The sequence below is a fragment of the Theropithecus gelada genome, chromosome 19 (assembly GCF_003255815.1).
Source record: "Theropithecus gelada isolate Dixy chromosome 19, Tgel_1.0, whole genome shotgun sequence".
NCBI lineage: Eukaryota > Metazoa > Chordata > Mammalia > Primates > Cercopithecidae > Theropithecus > Theropithecus gelada.
This window is the reverse complement of record NC_037687.1, coordinates 15,352,766-15,374,375: the sequence shown is the minus strand read 5'-3', so window position 1 is coordinate 15,374,375 and position 21,610 is coordinate 15,352,766. Positions and strand designations below refer to the sequence as shown.

At 46.5% G+C, this 21,610-nt stretch overlaps 2 protein-coding genes across 2 annotated transcripts in view; both read right to left on the bottom strand.

Moving 5' to 3' along the window:
* Positions 1-21,610, bottom strand: part of LOC112612399 (cytochrome P450 4F12) — a 56,056-nt gene that overhangs the window by 34,255 nt on the left and 191 nt on the right. The gene's annotated exons all lie outside the window — the stretch shown is intronic.
* On the bottom strand, positions 1,684-21,355 carry LOC112612400 (cytochrome P450 4F12-like). Its single transcript, XM_025366864.1, is given in 12 exon segments — positions 1,684-1,861; positions 2,254-2,336; positions 2,541-2,605; positions 2,697-2,830; positions 11,471-11,600; positions 11,798-11,864; positions 12,878-13,175; positions 14,147-14,268; positions 16,135-16,262; positions 16,355-16,408; positions 18,346-18,490; positions 21,158-21,355. Coding segments are annotated over 12 exon segments (1,602 nt in total).

The window sequence follows — 21,610 nt, the reverse complement described above, 5'->3', positions numbered from 1 at the left end:
ATAGGCGGAGAGACAAAAGACCCAGAATAGTCAACACACTATTGAAGAAGTGGAACATAGTTTGAGGAATGGCAATATACAAATTCAAGACTTACTGTAAAGTTACAGTAATCAAGATATTGTACTAGTAAAAGAAAAGACAAATAGGTCAATGAACTGGAATATAAATCCCAGAAAATAGGCCCGATAAGTATAGGCAACTGATCTTTCATAAAAGTACCAAGGAAGTACAATGGCACTAAACAAGAAAATATAATGTCTTTGGAGATAAGAATCAAGGACAAGGCAACTGAGTGGAACAAGTGAGGGATATGAGCTGGAGAGAAGATTTGACAAGTCAGCAGGGTGCAGTGGTGCAGGATTCCTTAGGCTGTGAACAGAGGTCAATGTTTGCAGTAGGACATCATTTTAAAACATTAACTGAAGCTTCTTTTCTTCTCCTACCACCTTGAACTTTCAGGTGCCCGCAACCAGTCTTGGAAAAAATTGCCTCCTAAGTGCACAGTCCTCTAAAAGGCAAGAGATTATTCAAGGAGCACAGATATCAGAATTTTTGCCTATGAGTTCCAAGACAGTCTTTAAAGTCATGGTAGGAAAAAAAACTATCTTGAAAGGCAACATGCTTTATTAGCCAGACTTTCTCAGAGAGGAGGTAATAATGGCCACATTTATTAAGCATCCAATGTGCACCAGACACAGTTCTGAGTTCCTCAAACTTTGTCCTCAGAACAACCCTGAGGTAGATTGTTGCCCGCATTATATGTTTGAGGAAACCGAAGTGCATAGACGGGAATTAACTGGCTCAAGTCACACAGCAAATGTGAGACTTCAGTACCACAGTCTGGCTCCAGATCCCATACCTTTGGGATGGTGTTTTGTTTCCAATCATCTGACTTTGAATCTCAAGTGTCAAATGGGAAGGTCCTGACTGCACCTCACCCCAAGACGGGTCAGTGGTGGGAATGAAGGAGGAATCTAGAGGTGAAAGGGTGAGGACGTGCCCAACCTCTGACACTTGTGAGAGTGCCCGGCACATAACAGAATATAGTAGGGGGAGGATTCAGGTAGTACCTGATGGACGGGCTGCCTGGGCAGAGTCAGAGGTCTCAAAAGAGGGAAAAAATGGAGCTGCCTGAAGTTAGGAAAAGGGGATCAGAAAAGTGATCAACTGGAAAGGGGAGACATAGAGTGGGACGTTGGCAAGAAAGGAAACAGAATTCCTGAGAGCCTGCCAGGGTAAAAGCTGCACCCTTCTATCCCTATGTTCTGAACTGGCCAGGGACTTCGGTCTTGGGACACTCCCAGACCAGAAGAAAGGATCTGCCTCTAGGGTTGCTTCTCACTGACCCAGCCTGGGTCTCGCTTCTTAAACCCGTTCTTAATCCTGGTCCTTCTCCTGCTCAAAAACCTCCCATGGCTCCATATTATCCACAGGATAAAGTCCATACTTGGGCTCTGAGAGACCCTGCTATAGGCGTGGAGGCCCTATGCTCAGCCAAAGAGGCAGTCAGGTTCCTGGGGTCAGGGACAACACCCCGCCCAACCCACCGAGGTTAGACCTCACCCTGAAGCCTCCCAATCCCCAAAGCCCCCTGCAGGCAGTCAGTGAGGCCCAGGCAGAGGTGACATCACCGTTTTATTCATTAGAATCTGCAAAAAAAAAGAGGTGGATGGATAACAGAGTCACTGCAAGCCTGTGTTCAGGGGCTCCACCCGCAGCCAAAGCCCGCCCTCGGCGCGCAGGATCAGCTCCGGCTTCCGGCGGGGCACAGTGTGGTCCGGCAGGAACCGGAAGTGCAGCAGCATCAGCGCCAGGACAGTCTTCATCTCCGCCATGGCGAACGCCTGTCCGATGCAGTTCCTGCAGGTGGGAGAGTGGACTGTGACTGCGCCCAAGACCCTCATTTGGGTCCCATCACTCCAGGAGCCTGACCCGGGACCCCTCAACCGCACCCAGCTCAGCCTGAGAGATCTAGAGAGGGGCTAAGTGTGCCTGGGACCCCTATGTGGGCTTGCGTGTCCCAGAGCCTGGGCCAGACTCCAGCTCCCAGCTCAGACCAGCAGATGGAGAAGGGGATTTTGAGCACTCCGGTGACCCCTCTAGGACCTACTCATCCCCATTCCATGGACATTTTCCCATAAACTGTGAAGGAATGAAGGGGAGATCTGGAACTGGGACCATCTGCAACGTCCTCCTTTTTTGACTCCTGCACCCATCACCCCACCCCTGCCTCAGACACAGGGCGCTCTTACCTGGGCCCTGCGGAGAAGGGAATAAAAGCCAGAGGTGACCTCTTCTTGCTGTTCTCTGGGTCGAAGCGGAAGGGGTCATAGACCTGCAGGTGAGACAAAGGTTTGCTGGGTGGGGTCTCCTAGGTCCAGCAGCCTTGGAGAGACAGTTGTGTGTGTGTTGGGGGGAGGTGATGTTGGATTTTCCTCATCAAAACCCTGCCCCCTCCACTAGGAACATTGAAATTCACCAAAAAAAAAAAAAAAAAGTAGAGGCTGGAGGTGGTGGTGGTGAATGAGGAAGGCAGCACCTCAGGATCTGGCCACACGGTTGGGTTGTGATGGACCCCTATAATATTGATCATGCAGATAATGCCTGTGGGAGAGAAGGGGGCAGTCAGGACGAGGACCCCCTGAAGGGCCCATCTTCCTACCTGGAAGGCTCCTCCCCCTGAGGCTATGGGCACCTTTTGGGATGACTCGGCCATCTGGGAGAACAGTGTCCTGTGTGCAGCGTCGGGAGATGAAGGGAGCTGGGGGATGTAACCGCAGGCTCTCCTTCAGGCACATGGTCAGGAAGGGCAGCTGGAACAGGTCGTCCCTAAGGAAACACCCCAGCCCCAATCATTATCAAGGGAACAAAGACACAACGCTCCAGTTTCTCTATTTGCAAGTGAGACCTTTTCTCCCTATTACGAAAATAAACTCTACGGGGATCAAACATTTGAGAATTTTAAAAAGCGGAAAATAATTAGAGAAGCAGAGAATTAGAAAAGCACCAGAGAAAATTTAGCCAAGTAGTTAAAAATATATACTCTGGCCGGGCGCGGTGGCTCACGCCTGTAATCCCAGCACTTTGGGAGGCCAAGATGGGCAGATCACAAGGTCAGGAGATCGAGACCATCCTGGCTAACACGGTGAAACCCCGTCTCTACTAAAAAATACAAAAAAAATTAGCCGAGCGTGGTGGCGGGCGCCTGTAGTCCCAGCCACCTGGGAGACTGAGGCAGGAGAATGGCGTGAACCCGGGAGGCGGAGCTTGCAGTGAGCCGAGATCACACCACTGCACTTCAGCCTAGGCAACTGAGCAAGACTCCGTCTCAAAATATATATATATATATATTTATATATATTTATATATATATATACTCTGAGGAAAACACCCAGATGCCAGCGGTAAAAAGTTAACAAATTTGCATAAAAATAAATATTGTCTATGGCAAGAAAGCAAACTCAAATGCAAATGAATAACAAACAAAATACCCAGATCCAAAGTTTTGCTCTTATTTAGCATGGTACTAGAGATACAGCAAGTACAATGAGGCAAGGGAAAAAAAGAGTCATGCCATTTGAAATGTGGGAGTAAATGTATCATTTTGGCAGATAGTAATTTTATACTTAGGAAACACTAGAGGCCCCACTGGAAAACGTTGATAAACATTTAAGATCCAGCAAAGGAGCTGAATTCTCTGCTTAATCTTTCTTCTTTTGCAGTGGCTATTTAAAATTTTAATACCGTCTACAATTATCTGGTTCAGAATTTGAAAACTATAAAACATAATCCACTCCTATGGCCAGTGCCACTTACTTCTCCCCACACGTTGCCAGGTTATTATTTTTTAATGCGTGCTTTCTGGGCTGATTGTTAGCATCTTAAAAAATTGTATAGGAGCACACCGTCTGCTGTAGACACTATTATGTATCCTTTTTTGGAGGGGGATAAGGGGGGATGGAGTCACTGTCACCCAGGCTGGAGTGCAGTGGCGCAATCTCGGCTCACTGCAACCTCCATCTCCCAGGTTCAAGCGATTCTCCTGCCTCAGCCTTCCAAGTAGCTGGGACTACAGGCATTCACCACCATGGCCAGCTAATTTTGTTTTTTTATTATTTTTTAGTAGAGACGGGTTTTCCCCATGTTGACAAGGCTGGTCTTGAACTGATCTCAAGTGATCTCCCCACCTTGGCCTCACAAAGTACTGGGACTACAGGCATGAACCACCATGCCTGGCATGTATCTTTTCTCATTTAACAGTGTATCACTTTTTCATAGCCCCTGGGACTTACGTCAAAATAAGGTTATCCCTACTCTGGAGCTATGAAATAATTTTCTCATGGTTCCTTCTAGAGCTTTTAGGACTCTTTTAGAAAAAAATGATTAATCTGAAGATTATCTTGTCATAAGACATGAGAACCAGGTTCAGTTGCCTTTTTTCCAGAAGGCTTTCCAGTTGTCCCAAGAACTTTTACTTAATTATCTATATTTTTTCTCTTGATACACAACACCATCTTTAGCATTTACTGTGTTCATTGGGCACAGAATTTATTTGCATAAATCGTTAGTTTTGCCATGTAGAATTAACCGTCAACTGAAAAGATAATAAAAGATGGTAGTCATAATAATATAAAATACCTGGATGAAACTTAAAAAGAAACATGAGGCCAGGCGCGGTGGCTCACGCCTGTAATCCCAGCACTTTGAGAGGCTGAGGCGGGCAGATCAGAAGGTCAGGAGATCGAGACCATCCTGGCTAACATGGTGAAACCCCGTCTCTACTAAAACTACAAAAAAAAAAAAAAAAAAAAAGCCAGGCATGGTGGCAGGTGCCTGTAGTCCCAGCTACTGGGGAGGCTGAGGCAGGAGAATGGCGTGAACCCAGGAGGTGGAGCTTGCAGTCAGCAGAGATCATGCCACTGCACTCCAGCCTGGGCAACAGAGCGAGACTCCCTCTCAAAAAAAAAAAGAAAAGAAAAGAAAAGAAGAAACATGAAATCTGTATTTCATTATAAATTTCCCTCAATCTCAATAAAACATACACTTTACCATACAACAAATGTTTGTAAGGGTTGATTTAACAACAACAAAAAAAACCCCACTCTGCCAGATATTAAAACCTTTTAGAAAGTCATAGTATTGGGAGGCCAAGGTGGGTGAATCACTTGAGGTCAGGAGTTTGAGACCAGCATGACCAACGTGATGAAACGTCATCTCTACCTAAAATACAAGAATTAGGCAGGTGTGGTGGAGGGTGCCTGTAGTCCCAGCTACTCGGGAGGCTGAGGCAGGAGAATGGCTTTAACCCAGGAGGCAGGAGGTTTCAGTAAGCCGAGATTGCACCACTGCACTCCAGCCTGGGCCACAAATCTAGACTCCATCTCAATAAAAGAAAAAAGAAAAAAACGGTCACAGTAATAAAAATAGTCTGGCAATGTCATAAAAACAGATGCATTCAAAAGACTAAAAAGGTCAGAGACAGTCGTGTGAATAAGTGAAAACTTCCCATCTGCTGAAGGAAGCCCCATAAAACTCTGGGAAATAGATCAGTAGTGTGATACAAAAGAAAATATGGACAAATGTAACTTCATAAAAATTAACCAAAAGCACCCCCCCAAAAAAGTCAAAAGGCAATCTTTTGCAACAAAAGACAGAAAAAAACCTATTAATTGTGATACACATTCTTATAAGTAAATAAGAAAAAAGAACCCAAAGAAAAACAGCAGAAAATATAAGATGACCTCTCCCATAGAAAGAAAATAAGTGGCTTATCAACTTGGGCAAAGGATGTTCTTTCTCACTCTTATTTAAGAAAACGCTGATCAAAAGGTGAAATGTGAAGATTGACAAAAATTTTAACTTTAATAATACAATAATACTTTTGGCAACTTTGTGGGAAAGCTTGTGCCATCAAACTCAGCTAATACAGAAATGGATTTGCAATCATTATTACAGTTGTAGAATGCAAGTGTTCTTTGATTCAGCATTTACCCTTTTGGAAATTTGTCCTGCAGAGATGCTTACACATATGAGCAATGGTCACTGTAGACACATGCCAATTGCACAGGTTTAATTTAGCAAAAGCATGAAATAAGCCAAATATACATGGATGGGAAGATGTTTAGATAAACATACACAAGATGGAATACTATACAGCTACACAAAAGGAGAAAATAAGGATCACTAGTCCTGTCACACAATGCAGGCCGGAAGGTAAATCAGTACAGAGACTCTGGAAGGCAAATTGACCATATCTACAATGATTGGAAATGTTTACACAAGTGTCTTCAAGAAAGGGATGGGACAGATAAACATGGAATGCTATTCAGCACTCAGAAAAAATAGCTATTAGACACACTATTGAGTGGGAAAAAAGCATGTTCACAAATGTCCATATATGTAAATACCATAGGACAAAAAATATATGGAATATAAAAGGAGATATATGATAGAAAGATATGTAGATAGATGGATAAACAGACAGGCAGATAGATGACAGATCAGTATCTCTGCAGGCCCCCTTGGAGAAAGGGAGATTAGGTGGGGTAGCAGGAATGTCAAGGATAACCCTTGTCTTATCTGTAATGTCTCATTGAGTGCAAGAAGAACCTGTTCTCATCATTGCTTTTGTTATTCAAAACTCGTTTTCCATGTGGTATATATACAAAATTGAGTGCTATTCAGCCTTAAAAACAGAATAAAATTCTTTCATTTGTGACAACATGGAAGAACCTGGAGGACATTACGCTAAGTGAAGTAAGCCAGGCACAAGAAGAAAAATAACACACGACCTTAATTACCTGTGAGATCTAAAATAGTTAACACAGAAATCATAGAAACCGAGAAGAGAATGGTGGTTACCAGAGAAGAGAGGAAGAAAGAACGGAAAGACTTTGGTCAAAGGGTACAAGTTTCCATTAGACAGGAGGAATACGTTTTGAGGTCTATTACATGCATGATGACTACAGTTAATAATAATATATATCTCAAAATTGTTAAGAGAACAAATTTCAAATGTTCTCACCACAAAAATGATGAGTATATGAGATGATGCGAATGTTTATTAAATTGATTTAGTCATTACGCATTGTATACATATAACATCACATTGCACCACATAAATATATATAATTAAAATTTGTCAATTAAAAATAACAAATTTTCCGAAACTCATATTTTGAGAAAAAGAAAAGAAAAGCTCCCAAAGATATATTTTAATGTGCAGATCTGTGTCTACTTTATTTCTTTTTATTTCAATAGCATTTGGGGTACAAGTGCTTTGGTTACATGGATGATTTCTATAGTGGTGAATTCTGAGGTTTTAGTGCACCCATCACCCAAGTGTATACTGTCCCCAATATGTAGTCTTTTCTCCCTTACCCACCTCCCAACCTTGTCCTCCGAGTCTCCATACCTCATTATATCACTCTGTATGTATTTATGTCCTCATGGCTTAGCTTCCACTTACAGGTGAAAACATATGGTATTTGGTTTTCTATTTTTGAGTTACTTCACTTAGAATAATGGCCTCCAGCTCCATCCAAGTTGCAGCAAAAGACATTATTTCATTCCTTTTTATGGACAAGTAGTATTCCATGGTATATATATGCCACATTACCCACTCGTTGGATGATGGGCACTTAGGTTGGTTCCATATCTTTACAATTGTGAATTGTACTACTATAAGCGTGCATGTGCCTGTATCTTTTTCATATAATGACTTATTTTCCTTTGGGTGAATAGTAGTCGGATTGCTAGATGGATTTTATGCAGAAACATTTTCATTTAATTAAGTTCCACTGATTTATTTTTGGTTTTGTTGCATTTGCTTTTGTGGTCTTGGTCATGAATTCTTTGCCTAGGCCAATGTCCAGAAGAGTTTTCCCAAGGTTATCTTACAGAATTATTATGCTTTCAGGTCTTAGATTTAAGCCTTTGATTTTTGTACAAGGTGAGAGATGAGGATCCAGTTTCATTTTTCTACATGTTGCTATCCAGTTCTCCCAGCACCATTTACTGAATAGGGTGTCCTTTCCCCTATTTATGTTTTTATATGCTTTGTCAAAGATCAGTTGGCTATAAGTATTTGGCTTTATTTCTGGGTCCTCCTTTCTATTCCATCAGTCTAAATGCCTACTTTTATACCAGTACCATGCTGTTTTGGTAACTGTAGCCTTGTAATGTAATTTGAAGTCTGGTAATGTGATGCCTCCAAATTTTTTCTTTTTGCTTGGTATTGCTTTGACTACACAGGCTCTTTTTTTGGTTCTATATGAATTTTAGAATTGCTTTTCCCAGTTCTGTGAAAAACGATGAAGGTATTTTAATAGGCAGTGCGTTAAATCTGTAGATTGCTTTGCACAGTATGATCATTTTCACAATATTGTTTCTTCCAATCCATGAACGTGGGATATGTTTTCATTGGTTTGTGTCATCTATGGTTTTGTCCAGCACTGCTTTGTAGTTCTCCTTGTAGAGAGCTTTAACCTCCTTGGTTAAGTATATTCCTGGTTTGTTGTTTTTTGGGTTTTTTTTGCAACTGTTTTTTGTTTGTTTGTTTTGCACTGTGAAAGTCAGAGGGCAGTTCTCAGGTCACTGAGGTAATGTTCCGGAGGTGAGTATAGCTGCCTCTGCTGCACAGAAGAGTTTGCCAAGGGAGTGGAGAGTAGCAGGTAGCAGTAAACCTCATCCAGCTCCCATGCAGTTGGCACAAGGTGGGTGTCACACCTGCAGTGTTCCACTCATAGCACTGGATTTAGATCCAGGCAGTCTACACAGAACTCAGACCTGCCCCAGGCCATAAACTTTTCCCGCAGAAATAGCAGTGCTTTCAGGGCACGCCCTTTTTTGTCCCTGTCCAAGGCCAGGCACCCAGCTCCTGAACTCCTGTCTGCAGCACACTTCCTGCTTGCCTGCCAGGTTCTGGTCAAGGGAGTTCATCCCCACTCGAGGTCATAACAAGGAATTCAGTTGGGCATTTCAACCTGTGACCTCGCCTGAGCTAGTTCTAGGAATTCCCCAAGCCTCCTGTGAGATACAATAAGAAATGGCTTTCCTCAGTCCATGCTGGAGATTGGGAATGCCTGCAAGGCACTTCCTACTGCTGCTTCTACTTTTATATTTCTCACCACTCCTTAAATCAGTTCAAGCCCTGGGTAGAGTTAAGGCCTTCCCCTGTGGTCTAGATTTTCAGATTCCCCAGTGAAGATGTGCATCTTGGAGGCAGTCTCTCCCCCTCTCACAGTCTGGGGATTTACAGTTTTTCACCTGTCTCACAGAGTAGGCTGCAGCCTGCAGCTTCTATTGAAGGGTCTGTGGATTCTTTTGGTTTTCCTGTTAAGTTCCCGTGTTGTTTCTTGGGAAAAGAAATTTCACAGTGTGAATCTCTACACATTATTCTGTCCTTCCACATGGGAGAGCACACTGACATTGCCTCCAATCCACCGTCTTGGGAAAAAATACTGTGTCCTTTTTATATACTCTTTTTTGTATAGAAGAAGTCTGTGTTCATATAAAGTGGGCATCAGGATAGCCATTTTCTGGAGGGACACACACAAGACCATTCATGGTAGAAACCACTAGGGTGAGACTTAAGAAAGAAGCTCATTTTTATGAATGTTTTGGACACTTTTTGTTTACAAAGTGCACAATGTTACTTGATATTTTGATTTTTAAAAGCATAAAAATATGTTGCCACCTTTTAGGACTGCTGTGCTGAGCAAAGGTTTGGACGGGAGGACACTGCCTCCAAAACACCTGTCCAGTCCCTTGCCTCCTCTCCATCCCCAGCCCCTGGCCTGGCTCAGGTCCCAGAATATCTTCATGGGGACTTCATTCTACAGCTTGTCCTCTCTCCACAGCTGCCCTGAAAAGATCTTTCTGGTGCCCAGATCTGACCCAACCCTCCCCTGCTCAACCACTTGTTATGGCTCCCCATTGCCTTTGGGTTAAAATGGAAGCCATTACCACTTTCCCATGCCTTCCACAGCCGGACTCTGCCTTCACCACCTTGGTTATTATCTCATCATAACTCAGTTCCTTCCTCTCTCATTCTCTCTCTGTCTCCTTTCTTCCCTCCTCTATTTATCTTGCTCTCCCTCACTTTCCCTCCATCTTACTTCTTTCTCCCTGTATAACCATCTCCTTCCCCCGATGCATAAACCACTACTTCTCTCTTTCTCTCTTCTCCCTCTCTGCCCCCCACCCCCCGCTGTCTGCATCTTTGCCCAGGCTGTCTTTCTGACCTAGGGCACTACTGCCTCCAAACATCTACTGATCATCATTCAGGTTTTCAGTTGAGGCACTTTATTATTTTGTTTTTTTACTTTTTTAGTGATGGGTTCTTTACAGATTTAGATAGATTTTTTTACAGATTTAGATATTGTCCAGGTTCATTTTAAACCTGACCTCAAGTGATCCTCCCACTTCAGCCTCCTTAGTATTTGGTATCACGGGCGCCAGCCACCACGTTTAGCTTGAAACACTTTCTACACTCCCAGCCATGCTTCTCTTGCTCTCAACTCCATTCTTGCCCATGTGGACTGGGAATGCCTTGCACTGGGACTGTTCCCGCTAGGCTGGGAGTACCTGGAAAACACATCCATTGGCAGCGTTCTTTCCAGGTCTCCAGAGCACAGAAAGGTGCTGGGAACAGAACTCATTGGAAAGGCATGTGGAAGAGTTTGCTGAATGAAGACTGAATGGATGAATGATGCAGGTGTTCTAGACAAGAGATATATGACTTTTACCCCCAGGTCTCTCTTACAACTCCCTGGACTGAACTGGAGGGTAGGAATTAGGGAACAGAAGAGCAAACATTCAGGAAGTAAAGATGTTTGAAAAAAATGATAATTCAGAGAAAACAAGAAAGGAGTGAAGGAAAAATTCATTCACTGAATATGTCTAGGTGTCATCATCTGCCTTCACATATTGTCACTGGTTCTCTCAGCAGGCTAAGACTCTCTGTCCCAAAAGCCTGGAAACTTTCCCCTGCTAGCCAGGCTGGATACCAAGTTCTGCCTCTGGGCTCTGCTCCTAGTACTACTAAGCAATAATGGAAGAATTGACAAAAACAACTTCTCCCTCGCCACCTGAGCAAACATTCAAGAAGTGAGGATGTTCAGAATATATGTATATACACACACACACACACACACACATATATATTTTTCCAGGAGAAAAGAAAGAGAGTGGAGGGGAAGTTCACTTGCTGAATATGTGCAATGTGGCATAATCTGTCCTCACATACTGTCACTAATTTTTTCAGCAGCCTGGGTCTTTCGGTCCTAAAGTCCTGTAACCTTTACCCTGACAGCCAGGCTGAGTATCAAGCCCCACCTGTGGTCCTCTGCATTTATACCCACTAAGCAATAGTGGCAGAATCAACAAAGCAGCTCCTCCTCCCCCCCCACCACTTGGGGACCAAAGAAATGACAGGCTCAGGAACAGTCCACAAGAACCTGCACTCACCATTCAATCTCTTTAGGTTCGCGGTCCTTCAGAAGCTCTTTCACCTCCTGTCGGCAGCGCTCCTGGTATTCTGGGTGCCTCGCGAGGTTGTACAGGACCCAGGAGAGACCGCTGGCCGTAGTGTCATGGCCTGAGGAACAGCCAGGCATGGTTGGGTCTCCAGGCTGCTTCAACACCACCAGGTGGACAGTGCCCATATATTGAGGCCCTCACGAGGATGGAGGGAGGGGGACGATGGGCAGAATGAAGTGATCCAGTGTCCACCCACCAGGTTCCTGAGATGGAAGAACCCCTATTCCCACTGTAGTCCCACACTGGGACCCTCACCTGCAAACATGAAGGTGTTAGCCTCTGCTCTTACATCCTCATCTGACAACGCCTTCCCATCTTCATCCTGAAGAGAAAGTAAAACACACACACACACACACACACACACACACACACATATTATACTATCTCTGAGACTCCCGAGTCTAACCTGAGACAATGTCTGAAGATCCAATCTTCTTCCAGAAACTCAAACCCACTCTGCCCTTCTAGATCTTTCTTGGTCACCATCACCAGAGCCCCCACTCCAAGGGCTTCCCCCAGCTCTCTTGCCTCCTCTTTGGTCCCTGGTGGGAGGAATCAATGGCTCTGGAATATTTTCATATTTCTGCATCATGCAGACTTTCAGAGAAAAAGATACTGGCAACCTGGGGTACAGGAGATTTGAATGGCAATTTGCCTTGGAGGTTAGAAATTATGTATTGCTCCAAAAATATTTGCTCACATTCTAGAGCGGTAAACTGAAGAGAATCTTATCTGTCCAGAAGATATTTGGGTTATAAACTATAGAAATTGCCATCTCACTGGAGAGGAGTAGTTTATACTCCAGAACACAGTGTTCTCTCTCTCTCTCTCTCTCTCTCTAACTTTCACCCTGTAAGAAAGAAGGAGCATATGAGCTAGCTGTCCTATATAAGATATAAGACTCATCATGTGGGGGCCCCTCTCCTATGGTGCAAATTTTACAGGTAAAAACATTGTGATGCTCTAGGAGTGGGGAGCCAGCACTACAATCCTACTCTGCCTGCTGTTATTGCTGTAAATAGCAATAACAGCTAATGGGCTGCTGTGATCCAGGGGTTTAGTGCATCTTTTATCATAGATTTAGACAAGGACATAGACATATAGATATACATAAAAATGTGAAAGACTAACAAACTGACTTGTAAGTTGAGTAAAATCTCAGGCTCTTCACAGTTTCAAAATTAGCAGTGCCCTGATGACTGCATTCAACAGAGTCATCTCTAAAACCTACCTGTGATCTTCCCTTTCTTAAGCATCTTCCATGGTTCCCAGGGCTCTTTACATCAAGTCCAACTTACTTCACCTGATATTTGACATCAAGCTCTATTCTCTCACTTAAATTCAGATCGTAGAGAAACCCCCCTTGCTCAGCAGAAGCACATCAATGAAATCCAGAGTCTTGGACTTGGCTTTGTCCTTGAGGAAATCATCAATACCCTGAGTGGGGAGGGTGCGGCGCCGCTCCTGGATGACGGCGTCTGTGAAGTCGTGCACCAGGCGGCAGGCTCTGCGGAAGCGCCGCCCGTCTTGGGTGAGGTAATACACAAAGTCCATGTGCTGGAGGATATCCAGGCTTCTTTTTTCTATAAGGGCACTGAGCTCCAAGATGGTGGCAATATATTCACTGGGCCTCCTGCAGGCCAAGGGCAGAAAGGGAGGCAACAATGTAACATATGCAAAGCCCTAGGAACACGTCCCACCAGCAGCCAGGAGCTACCTCCCATCAGGAAACTGAGTATCTAGAAACAGATGGTCCTAGAGATGCATGGTGGGTATCAGTCATGAGACTGACTCTCCAGACTGTCTTCTGTCCCTGCTTCCCATCTCTGAGAGAGCAGTCTCCATGCACCAAGGCACTTAGAGTATAGGTTGGACACCATGTTTCTCTCCTCTGTCTCCCACCCAGTATCCAGTACTGATCATTTTCCTTACCAAAAATGTCCACACAACTCAGACTTCATCCTCTTCCAGTTGATCCCTGCTCCAACCCCCACCATAGCCAACTCTATTTCTCTTTCTTTCTCTCTCTCTCTCTCTCTCTCTGTTTCAACTTTCACACTGTAAGACAGAAGGAGCAGCCAGGCACAGTGACTTATGCCTGTAATCCCAGCACTTTGGGAGGCCAAAGCGGGCGGATCAACTGAGGTCAGGAGTTCAAGACCAGCCTGGCCATCATGGAGAACCCCCTCTCTACTAAAAATACAGAAATTAACCGGGTGTGGTGGCGAGCCGTCAGTTTCCCACACAGCTCAGCTCTTACCACATCCAACATCAGCTGAAACTACAAAAGCTCTCTGAAAATCTCTTGATAAACTTCATACCACTTTTCCTAATTTTCAGTGTCCCTAATATCTAGCCCCTACTTCCACAACCTCATTTCTACTGTCTCTTGCACATGCTTGGCTCATCCTAACCTTGCTTTTACCCAGATATTTCTATCTACCTGGAAAGACAACACTTTCTCCTCTTCCTCGACCTTCAAAGCCCAACTATGATACAAATCCTCCTGAAAGGTACTTCGGGTTACTTTGCTCATTCCTCCCTCCCCAACTTAACTCCCTTTGGTCCGTGGATTCACATCCCAGGCCCTGGCAAGGAACTCACTCCTGACAGTGGCTGTCAAAGCTGAAGATGCATCTCTGCAGACTGTCCAAGGTCATCAGGCTGATGTGCTCAGACATGTTCAGACGACTGCTGCCTTCTGAGGCCAAGTGCTGCCACTTGTCCTGGCCAGAGAAGTGAAGAGAGCTAGAGCTGGGCCCTGCCTCCTTTGTGCCCCTCCCCAGCCCCAAGTATCAGGAGAGACTCCCCCTCAATCAGCCCCCTGGTCCTCTGCCCCAGGAACCAATTGCCAGCGAGAACCAGACTTGGATGGAAGCAGAAGGTGTTAGTATTAGGAGATGAAGACCCATGGCTTGGAGCCAAGAGACCGGCATTCAAGTCCCAGCTCTGTCTCCTATGCTCTGTGTGCCCTTGGTACAACCTATTGCCCTCCTCTAGGTCCCACCTGTCAAATATTCAATCATGGTCAAGATGATCTGCTTTGGGGACAGATAAACCAGGATACAATCTCTGTTCCACCACTCCTAGCTCACTTACTAACTGGTTGAACTGTGTTCAGCTCCCTAATCTCTCTGGCCCTCAGTTCATCATCTGCAATAGGTTAAAAATAACCACAACCTCACAGGGTTATTAAATTAAACAACATATATCCTGGCATTGGGACATGACATTTTCTCAGGCATATGGTGAATGACCAGTAAGTGTTCACTTTATTCATCTGCATTATAATAAGTTCATTTCAAAAATATCCCTGTGTTGGAAGAGGCACTTCTTCATCAGCCCTGAGCATCCTTGCTGGGTGTGCCACCAATGCAAGACCGTGATGTTCTTACCTGAGCCATATCTCAGAGTTGTGTTTGCAGACAACAACCTGGAGAGATAAGGCAGTGACTCCCCCTGGACCAATATCAGGCTTGTAATCGCCACTATTAAAGCAGATTCCCTAAGCCTAATGCCCATTGTCTGTCATGCAATGTATTGCATGAGCAAGCTAATATAGAGGCCCACCAGTGTCATCCCCATGGAATATAGGCTGGCTCAGAAAAAGGATACAAACCAACAAGAAGTACACATTGCTTATTGTGCCATGAGTAATCAACTACCCTTTGTCTCTGACCCAGGAGTCTCGTGTCTTGTGTTAGAATCCATCAAACAGTAACAAGCTAACTTACCAGCTTGTATATTTTTTAAAAAAATCCTAGACACTTCACGAAATCCTGACCCCCAATTCTTCACTTCTCACTGTATTCACACCCTTTGTACAGTAATTTTTCAGCAACTCCCATTAATTCCGTTTTACACCCCTTTGAGTCTGTACTGGACTTTTGACTTTCTTTGGCCAATACAATGTGGTGAAATGATGATGTAATAACTCTGATAGACCCAAACCTGGCTGAACTTTGAAGCATTGCAGAGACAATGTCCAGAAGCATTGCAGCTTCTCTGCCATGTGAACAACAAGATGCCTTCTGGAGGCAGAGAATCACATGGGGGAAAGTCCAGGTGTCACAGCTGAGGCCATCCCAGATCAGCCTGAAACCAGTGAAGCCCCAAACATGTGAATGAACTGAGCCAGGATCAGCAAAGCTCCTACCTGATCCCCAGCTGCTCATGTGCCAAGAGTGATTCTTTCCACATCCAGAAGAGCCAGCCAACTGTCTCACAGACTTGTTAGCAATCATAAACCCTTATTGCTCTAAGCCAATGAGTTTTGAAGTGGTTTGTAATCAGCAATGACTACTATGCAATCTTCATCTTTGCTCTCTTGAGTTTACAGGGTTTCTGCGAGAAAAACAGGAACTGACACCTTCTGAGAACCTACTGTGTGCCAAGCAAATGACTTCATTCGATCGTCTTGCCACCTTTTAATTAGGGATTATTATCCCCGTTTTAAAGATGCAGGAACCAAGTCTCAGGCAGGAAGAACAATGGCTCAGTGCCGCCCAGCAGAGCCAAAATCCCAGACCAGATCTGTCCCTGGTCCCTCCACCCCAAGACTCCAGCTGGGAACCAGAGTTCAAGGGACTCACGAGCATGATGTTCACACTTTCGTTGAAGATCTTTATATAGGGCTTCAGGATGTTGAAATGGAAGGCAGGCGTCAGCATCCGACGGTGGCGGCTCCACTTGTCACCATTACTCAGAATTATCCCTTCTCCTAGTAAGGCAACCAAGGGCAGTGGGCAAGAGCAGAATCATCCCCACCCCCCACAAAGTTATCCCCAACCCCTTTCGCCTACAGGTACTCACCCAGCCAGGGCTTCAGGAACCTGGTGAAGAGGTCATCCTTGGGTGCAGTGGCAGCTGGCATGAATGACGACCATCAGGGGCCATGCAGAGGGCAAGAGAGGAACTTCAGGTGTAGAGGGAGGCTCCCTACCAAGAATTTCCCCACTCCATGCTCAGAAGAGCAGGCAGGAGGCCAAGGGCAAAGGAAGAATGGAGGATACAGGAAGAAGGACCAGACCAGGCTGCAACAGCACAGTAGAGCAGTGACACAACCTAACGGGGCACAGCACACCCCACAACATCTTGACATGGCTCCTACATGACCCAGCATGTTCTGCAACACCCAAGCATAGCTCCACACTCTACAAAATACCTTTAAAGAGGCCTAGGGCACCCTGTCCGCCCCAGCACTCTTTATCATCTCCTGACATGGATCTGGGACTTGGGACATGTCCCCAACATATGTTAACATGCCTTGGCATAGCCACAACACACATGAGGAGCCCTAAATGACACATCATCTGACATGGACCTGAGATAGTCAGACATGACCTCTGTGTACCCCAAAGACAGGCTCCAGATAGGATTTAAATATGAGTTCTTAAATGTCTTGGACATGTCACAGGTGTAACCAAGACTCTTCTTCAAGTATGATTCCAATGGATTCTGAAACCTGGCTCAGGAACACTAAAATAATAACTCTGACAGTTCTCAAAGGGACCCTGGGTCCCAGATCTTGGACAAGCTACAAACATTTCCAAGAGATGACAAGGAGGAGAAAAGACAATTTCAAATTACATGTCAGAGAAGAACCAGAAAGTCTGGCATATGCCCCAAGTGTCCTTAGCCACAGCTGAGCCACACACATGATGACTTCTCCATATGATCCCAGGAAAACAATACCAGATGTAACGAGGTGTAATATAGAAATCATAGAATATTTATGGGGCCCCTGGGGGAAAGGTGAGCTTTCTGACAAAAACTGAGCTTCTGGGACCCATGGTTGACACCGTAAGGAAAGGACTGCCTTAAAAGAAAAAGTGATGCAGAGAATGGTGAACTTAAGAAAAGGAGACAGATTCCTGATGATGTTCATTGACACCTGGATCCAGCCATGCTTGAAGACCACCCTCCCTGGACTTTACACTCTTTTGATTCTCTTTATTTGCTAAGAGCACACAAAGTTGAGTTTCCAGCACTCACAACTGAAAGAGACCTCAGCAACCAGAGAGAGCTGGTGACCTGCATGGAGTCACTAAGCATTTTGGGGTCAGAGCCACAGTTTCTGTGGGATGCTGCCCCTTCCCTTGCTCAGCCTGGTCTGTCCAAGGACGAGAAGGGCAGAGAGCAGGGAAGATCAAGCAGCTGGTGTGGGATCTCCTATTGGAGGATCCTGAAGCCTGCAGGAGGAAGGCAGTGATCGCAGGGTGGATGAGTGACAGGATGAGGTAGAAGGAACTGACCCATCATAGATGGAGGTCACATGAATAGCAGCCCAGATTCTCCACCAGCCACAAGTCCTCCTACCACTCTGGGCTGAGGGATGGACAAGGCTGACGCCGGGACTGGCTGGGCCCACAAATGCAAATGATCCCCACTGCATCATCCTGCCACACACTTTTAAAACATCCTACTCATTGGTCCAGACTCAGCTCCAACAACTCCTCCTCCAGGAAGCCTTTCAGCCTGCCCCAGCAGACACCCAGTTCTCTGGGGTGTCACACCCATCTCTCTCTTGCCCATTCCTGACCCCATGAAGCTGGAAATGTCTCTGTCCGGACCCTTCTCCTCAAGCATGGGGGTTCCTTCAAGAAAGGGCCCTGAATTGAGACGTCTTGGGGCCCCAGTGGTGTCCAGAACACCAAAGCAGGAAGCAGATGGCAATGGAGGGAGAAGACATTGAGATGGAAGTCTCAGTGATAGGCATGAATACTCAAGGAGGGGCCTGGGTACTGCAGGGGCCACGCAGAGGCTTGGCCTGGCACCCACCACCACAAGCTCTGCATGGGTACCTGAGGCATTGGTGATAGACCGGATGGTGTCAGGGTGGCATAAAACGATGAAGGGGATGATGGGACCCATCCATATTGTAAACCCCTGGGAATGGGTGGCCGACAGCTGGGTCAAGTTCTTCAAGCCCTCCTCTGTAGGAGCGATCTGAAAGCAAGTCAGGGGGCCGTCAACTCCTGTGATGGTTAATTCTAGGTGTCCACTTGACTGGGCTACGGGATACCCAGTCAAACATTATTGCTATGTGGGTCTCTGAGAGTGTTTCAGGAGATACTAGTGTTTGAAGCTGAACTGAGGTTGGAAATAGTAGGTGCAGAGGAATGAGTTACTGAAGAGGGGAATGAGTGAATGAGGAGAGGAATGAGCGAGGAGAGGAATGAGTGAGTGGGTAGAGGAATGAGTGAGTGAGGAGAGGAACGAGTGAGTTAGGAGAGGAATGAGTGAGTGAGGAGAAGAATGAGTGAGTGAGGAGAGGAATCAGTGAGTGAGGAGAAGGATGAGTGAATGAGGAGAGGAATCAGTGAGTGAGGAGAGGAATGAGTGGGTGGGTAGAGGAATGAGTGAGCGAGGAGAGGAATGAGTGAGTGAGCAGAGGAGTGAGGAGAGGAATGAGTGAGTGAGCAGAGGAGTGAGGAGAAGAATGAGTGAATCAGGAGTGGAATGAGTGAGTGGGTAGAGGAATGAGCGAGTGAGGAAAGGAATGAGGGAGCAGGGAAAGGAATGAGCGAGTGAGGAGACGAATGAACGAGTGGGTAGAGGAATGAGTGAGCGAGGAAAGGAATGAGTAAGTGAGGAGAGGAATGAGTGAGTGAGGAGAGGAATGAGTGAATGAGGAGAGGGATGAGTGAGTGAGGAGAGGAATGAGTGAGTGAGGAGAGAAACGAGTGAGTGGATAGAGGAATGAGTGAGCAAGGAAAGGAATGAATGAGTGAGCAGAGGAATGAGTGAGCCATGTCTCTCGCTTCTCTGGGGTCCCAGACCCCAGCCACTATCAATACCCAGCTCCCTGAGCCCCTACTGGAAGTCCAGCCCCTCAGGAAGCCCATCCACCCTGAGACCTCAGAACCCATCCAATTCATTGAATTCTTGAACAGGACAAAAAGAGGAAAGGAAGAATTTGCTCTCTCTTCTGCAGCTGAGACATTGGTCTTCTCCTGCCCTCAGAACTCCAACTCAGGCCTTTCTGGACTCTGGCTGAATTTATACCACCAGCGTCCCTGCTTTCTGACTTGCAGATGGTATATCATGGGAATTCTTGGCCTCCATCATCACATTATCCGATTCCCATAATAAATTCTCATCTCTCTGTCTCTTTCTGTCTCCACACATACATGCATTGGAGGTGAGAAGAAACAGACCCTATCTGTTTCTAGGGAGGACCCTGAGTAATGGACCTCCCCGGAAGGAGCCACAGCAAGTCCCCCTGCAACCACCGGACGTGGTGCAGCGTCTGCAGTGAGCAGCGTGTCTGGATTCTGAACAGCTGCAGGGGATTTCTGCTGACCTCTGCTCCTTCTCTCTTGGGGCTGTCCCAGGATCCGAGGGTAAACACCAAAGCAGAGGGAGAAGACGAGCTGTCTGCTCAAGAGGATGTGTTTTCTCGTCCTGGAAATGATTTCAGTCTGGGGATTGCTATACGGGAAGGATCCCCATGGGAGGAGGTTTGGGGCAGCAGTGTGGCCTCAGGACATATCCCTAGGGCTGGTTCCCACATCCTTTTGTGTCCTGGCTGGTCCACATGGGCACTGGTTCCTCCCACAGATGAAGGGTCGGCATGCTGAGGGCCCTCTGTTCTCAGCAACCCCCGGAGGAGCAGAGGTGTCTCTAATGTCCATCAGAATGGCAGCCCCCACCTGGGAGAGCCTCCCTTACGCCAGGCTCTATGCTAGTGCTTCCTGTTCACCTGTGGACACGCCCATCAATCCTGCCATTTGTAAGTGAGCAGACAGAGGCCACGTCCCCCAACGGCGAGGGCAGGTCCAAGTCAGAGGGCAAGGTCTGGGGATGTCAAGGACAGCTTCTGAAACGGTAAGGGAGTGGCCAAATTATGTCCAGGTTGGACTACAGGGCTCATTGGGACATCTTAGTGGGCAAGAGCATGTCGCCCTTGGAAGGGGAGGGTGTGGGAGACTGCCCACACTTCTCTTCTGGCCCAGCTGTGTCCCTCCAAGGGGAAGGGAGTCAGAGCTAATTCCTGTGGGAAAGCAGCAGCCCAGAGATAGGCAGATACAAGCAAATGGGCCAGGCAGGGAGCAGCCCCTGTGTAGCAGACTCAGGAGGCCTCGAGTCCAGCAGTGGAGAAGGTGGGAATGCCAGGAGAACCCTGCTCTGTGCACCCCCACAGCCCTGCAGGAGCCTCTGGGAAGTGCACTATTGTAAGAAAGACAGGCAGGAAAAGGATCCAGACAGGCTGGGGTGACAGGACAAGGAAGGGAGAAAGGCTTGGGATGGAACAGCAGAGGAATGAGTGAGTGAGGAGAGGAAGGAGGGAGTGAGGAGAGGAAGGAGTGAGTGAGGAGAGGAATGAGTGAGTGAGGAGAGGAAGGAGGGAGTGAGGAGAGGAATGAGTGAGGAAAGGAATAAGTGATCGAGGAGAGGAATGAGTGAGTGAGCAGACAAATGAGTGAGGAGAGGGATGAGTGAATGAGCAGAGGAATGAGTGAGTGAGCAGACAAATGAGTGAGCCATCACCCTTGCTTCTCTGGGGTCCCAGACCCCAGCCACCATCAATACCCAGCTCCCTGAGCCCCATTCCTGCTCCTCTGGAAATTCATCTACCCTGAGACCCCAGACACATTTTGCTGTCGCACTCACCACGCCCAGATGACCCCAAAGCCAGTTTCTTTTCAGGGGTTGCGGGAAACACTGGAGCCGGCGGTAGTTGTCATAGAAGGCGTAGGTCCAGGCCAGGACACGGGTGAGGAGCCAGGAGCCCCCAGCCAGCAAGAGGAGCAGCCAAGGGGATGCTGCCACCTGCCCCAAGCCCAACCAGGGCAGACTCAGCAGCGACATCCTGCAGGGCACATAGGATGGAGGGTGAGGTCCTGAGGCCCAGGGAAGAGCTCCGGGACAGCGGAGAGGGGCAGGGTCAGGAACTGCTGGGGGCAGGACAGGGAGGGCTCAGGGATGGGTAACCAAGGGCTGAGATCTAAAGTCCAGAAAGGCCCAACCAAAACCAACAAACAAGTCGTCTCCAGTGACTTGGTAACCACAGAGAAAGGGAAAGAGAGAGGAGCTGATTAGAGTCCAGAAGGGCCCAGCCTGAAT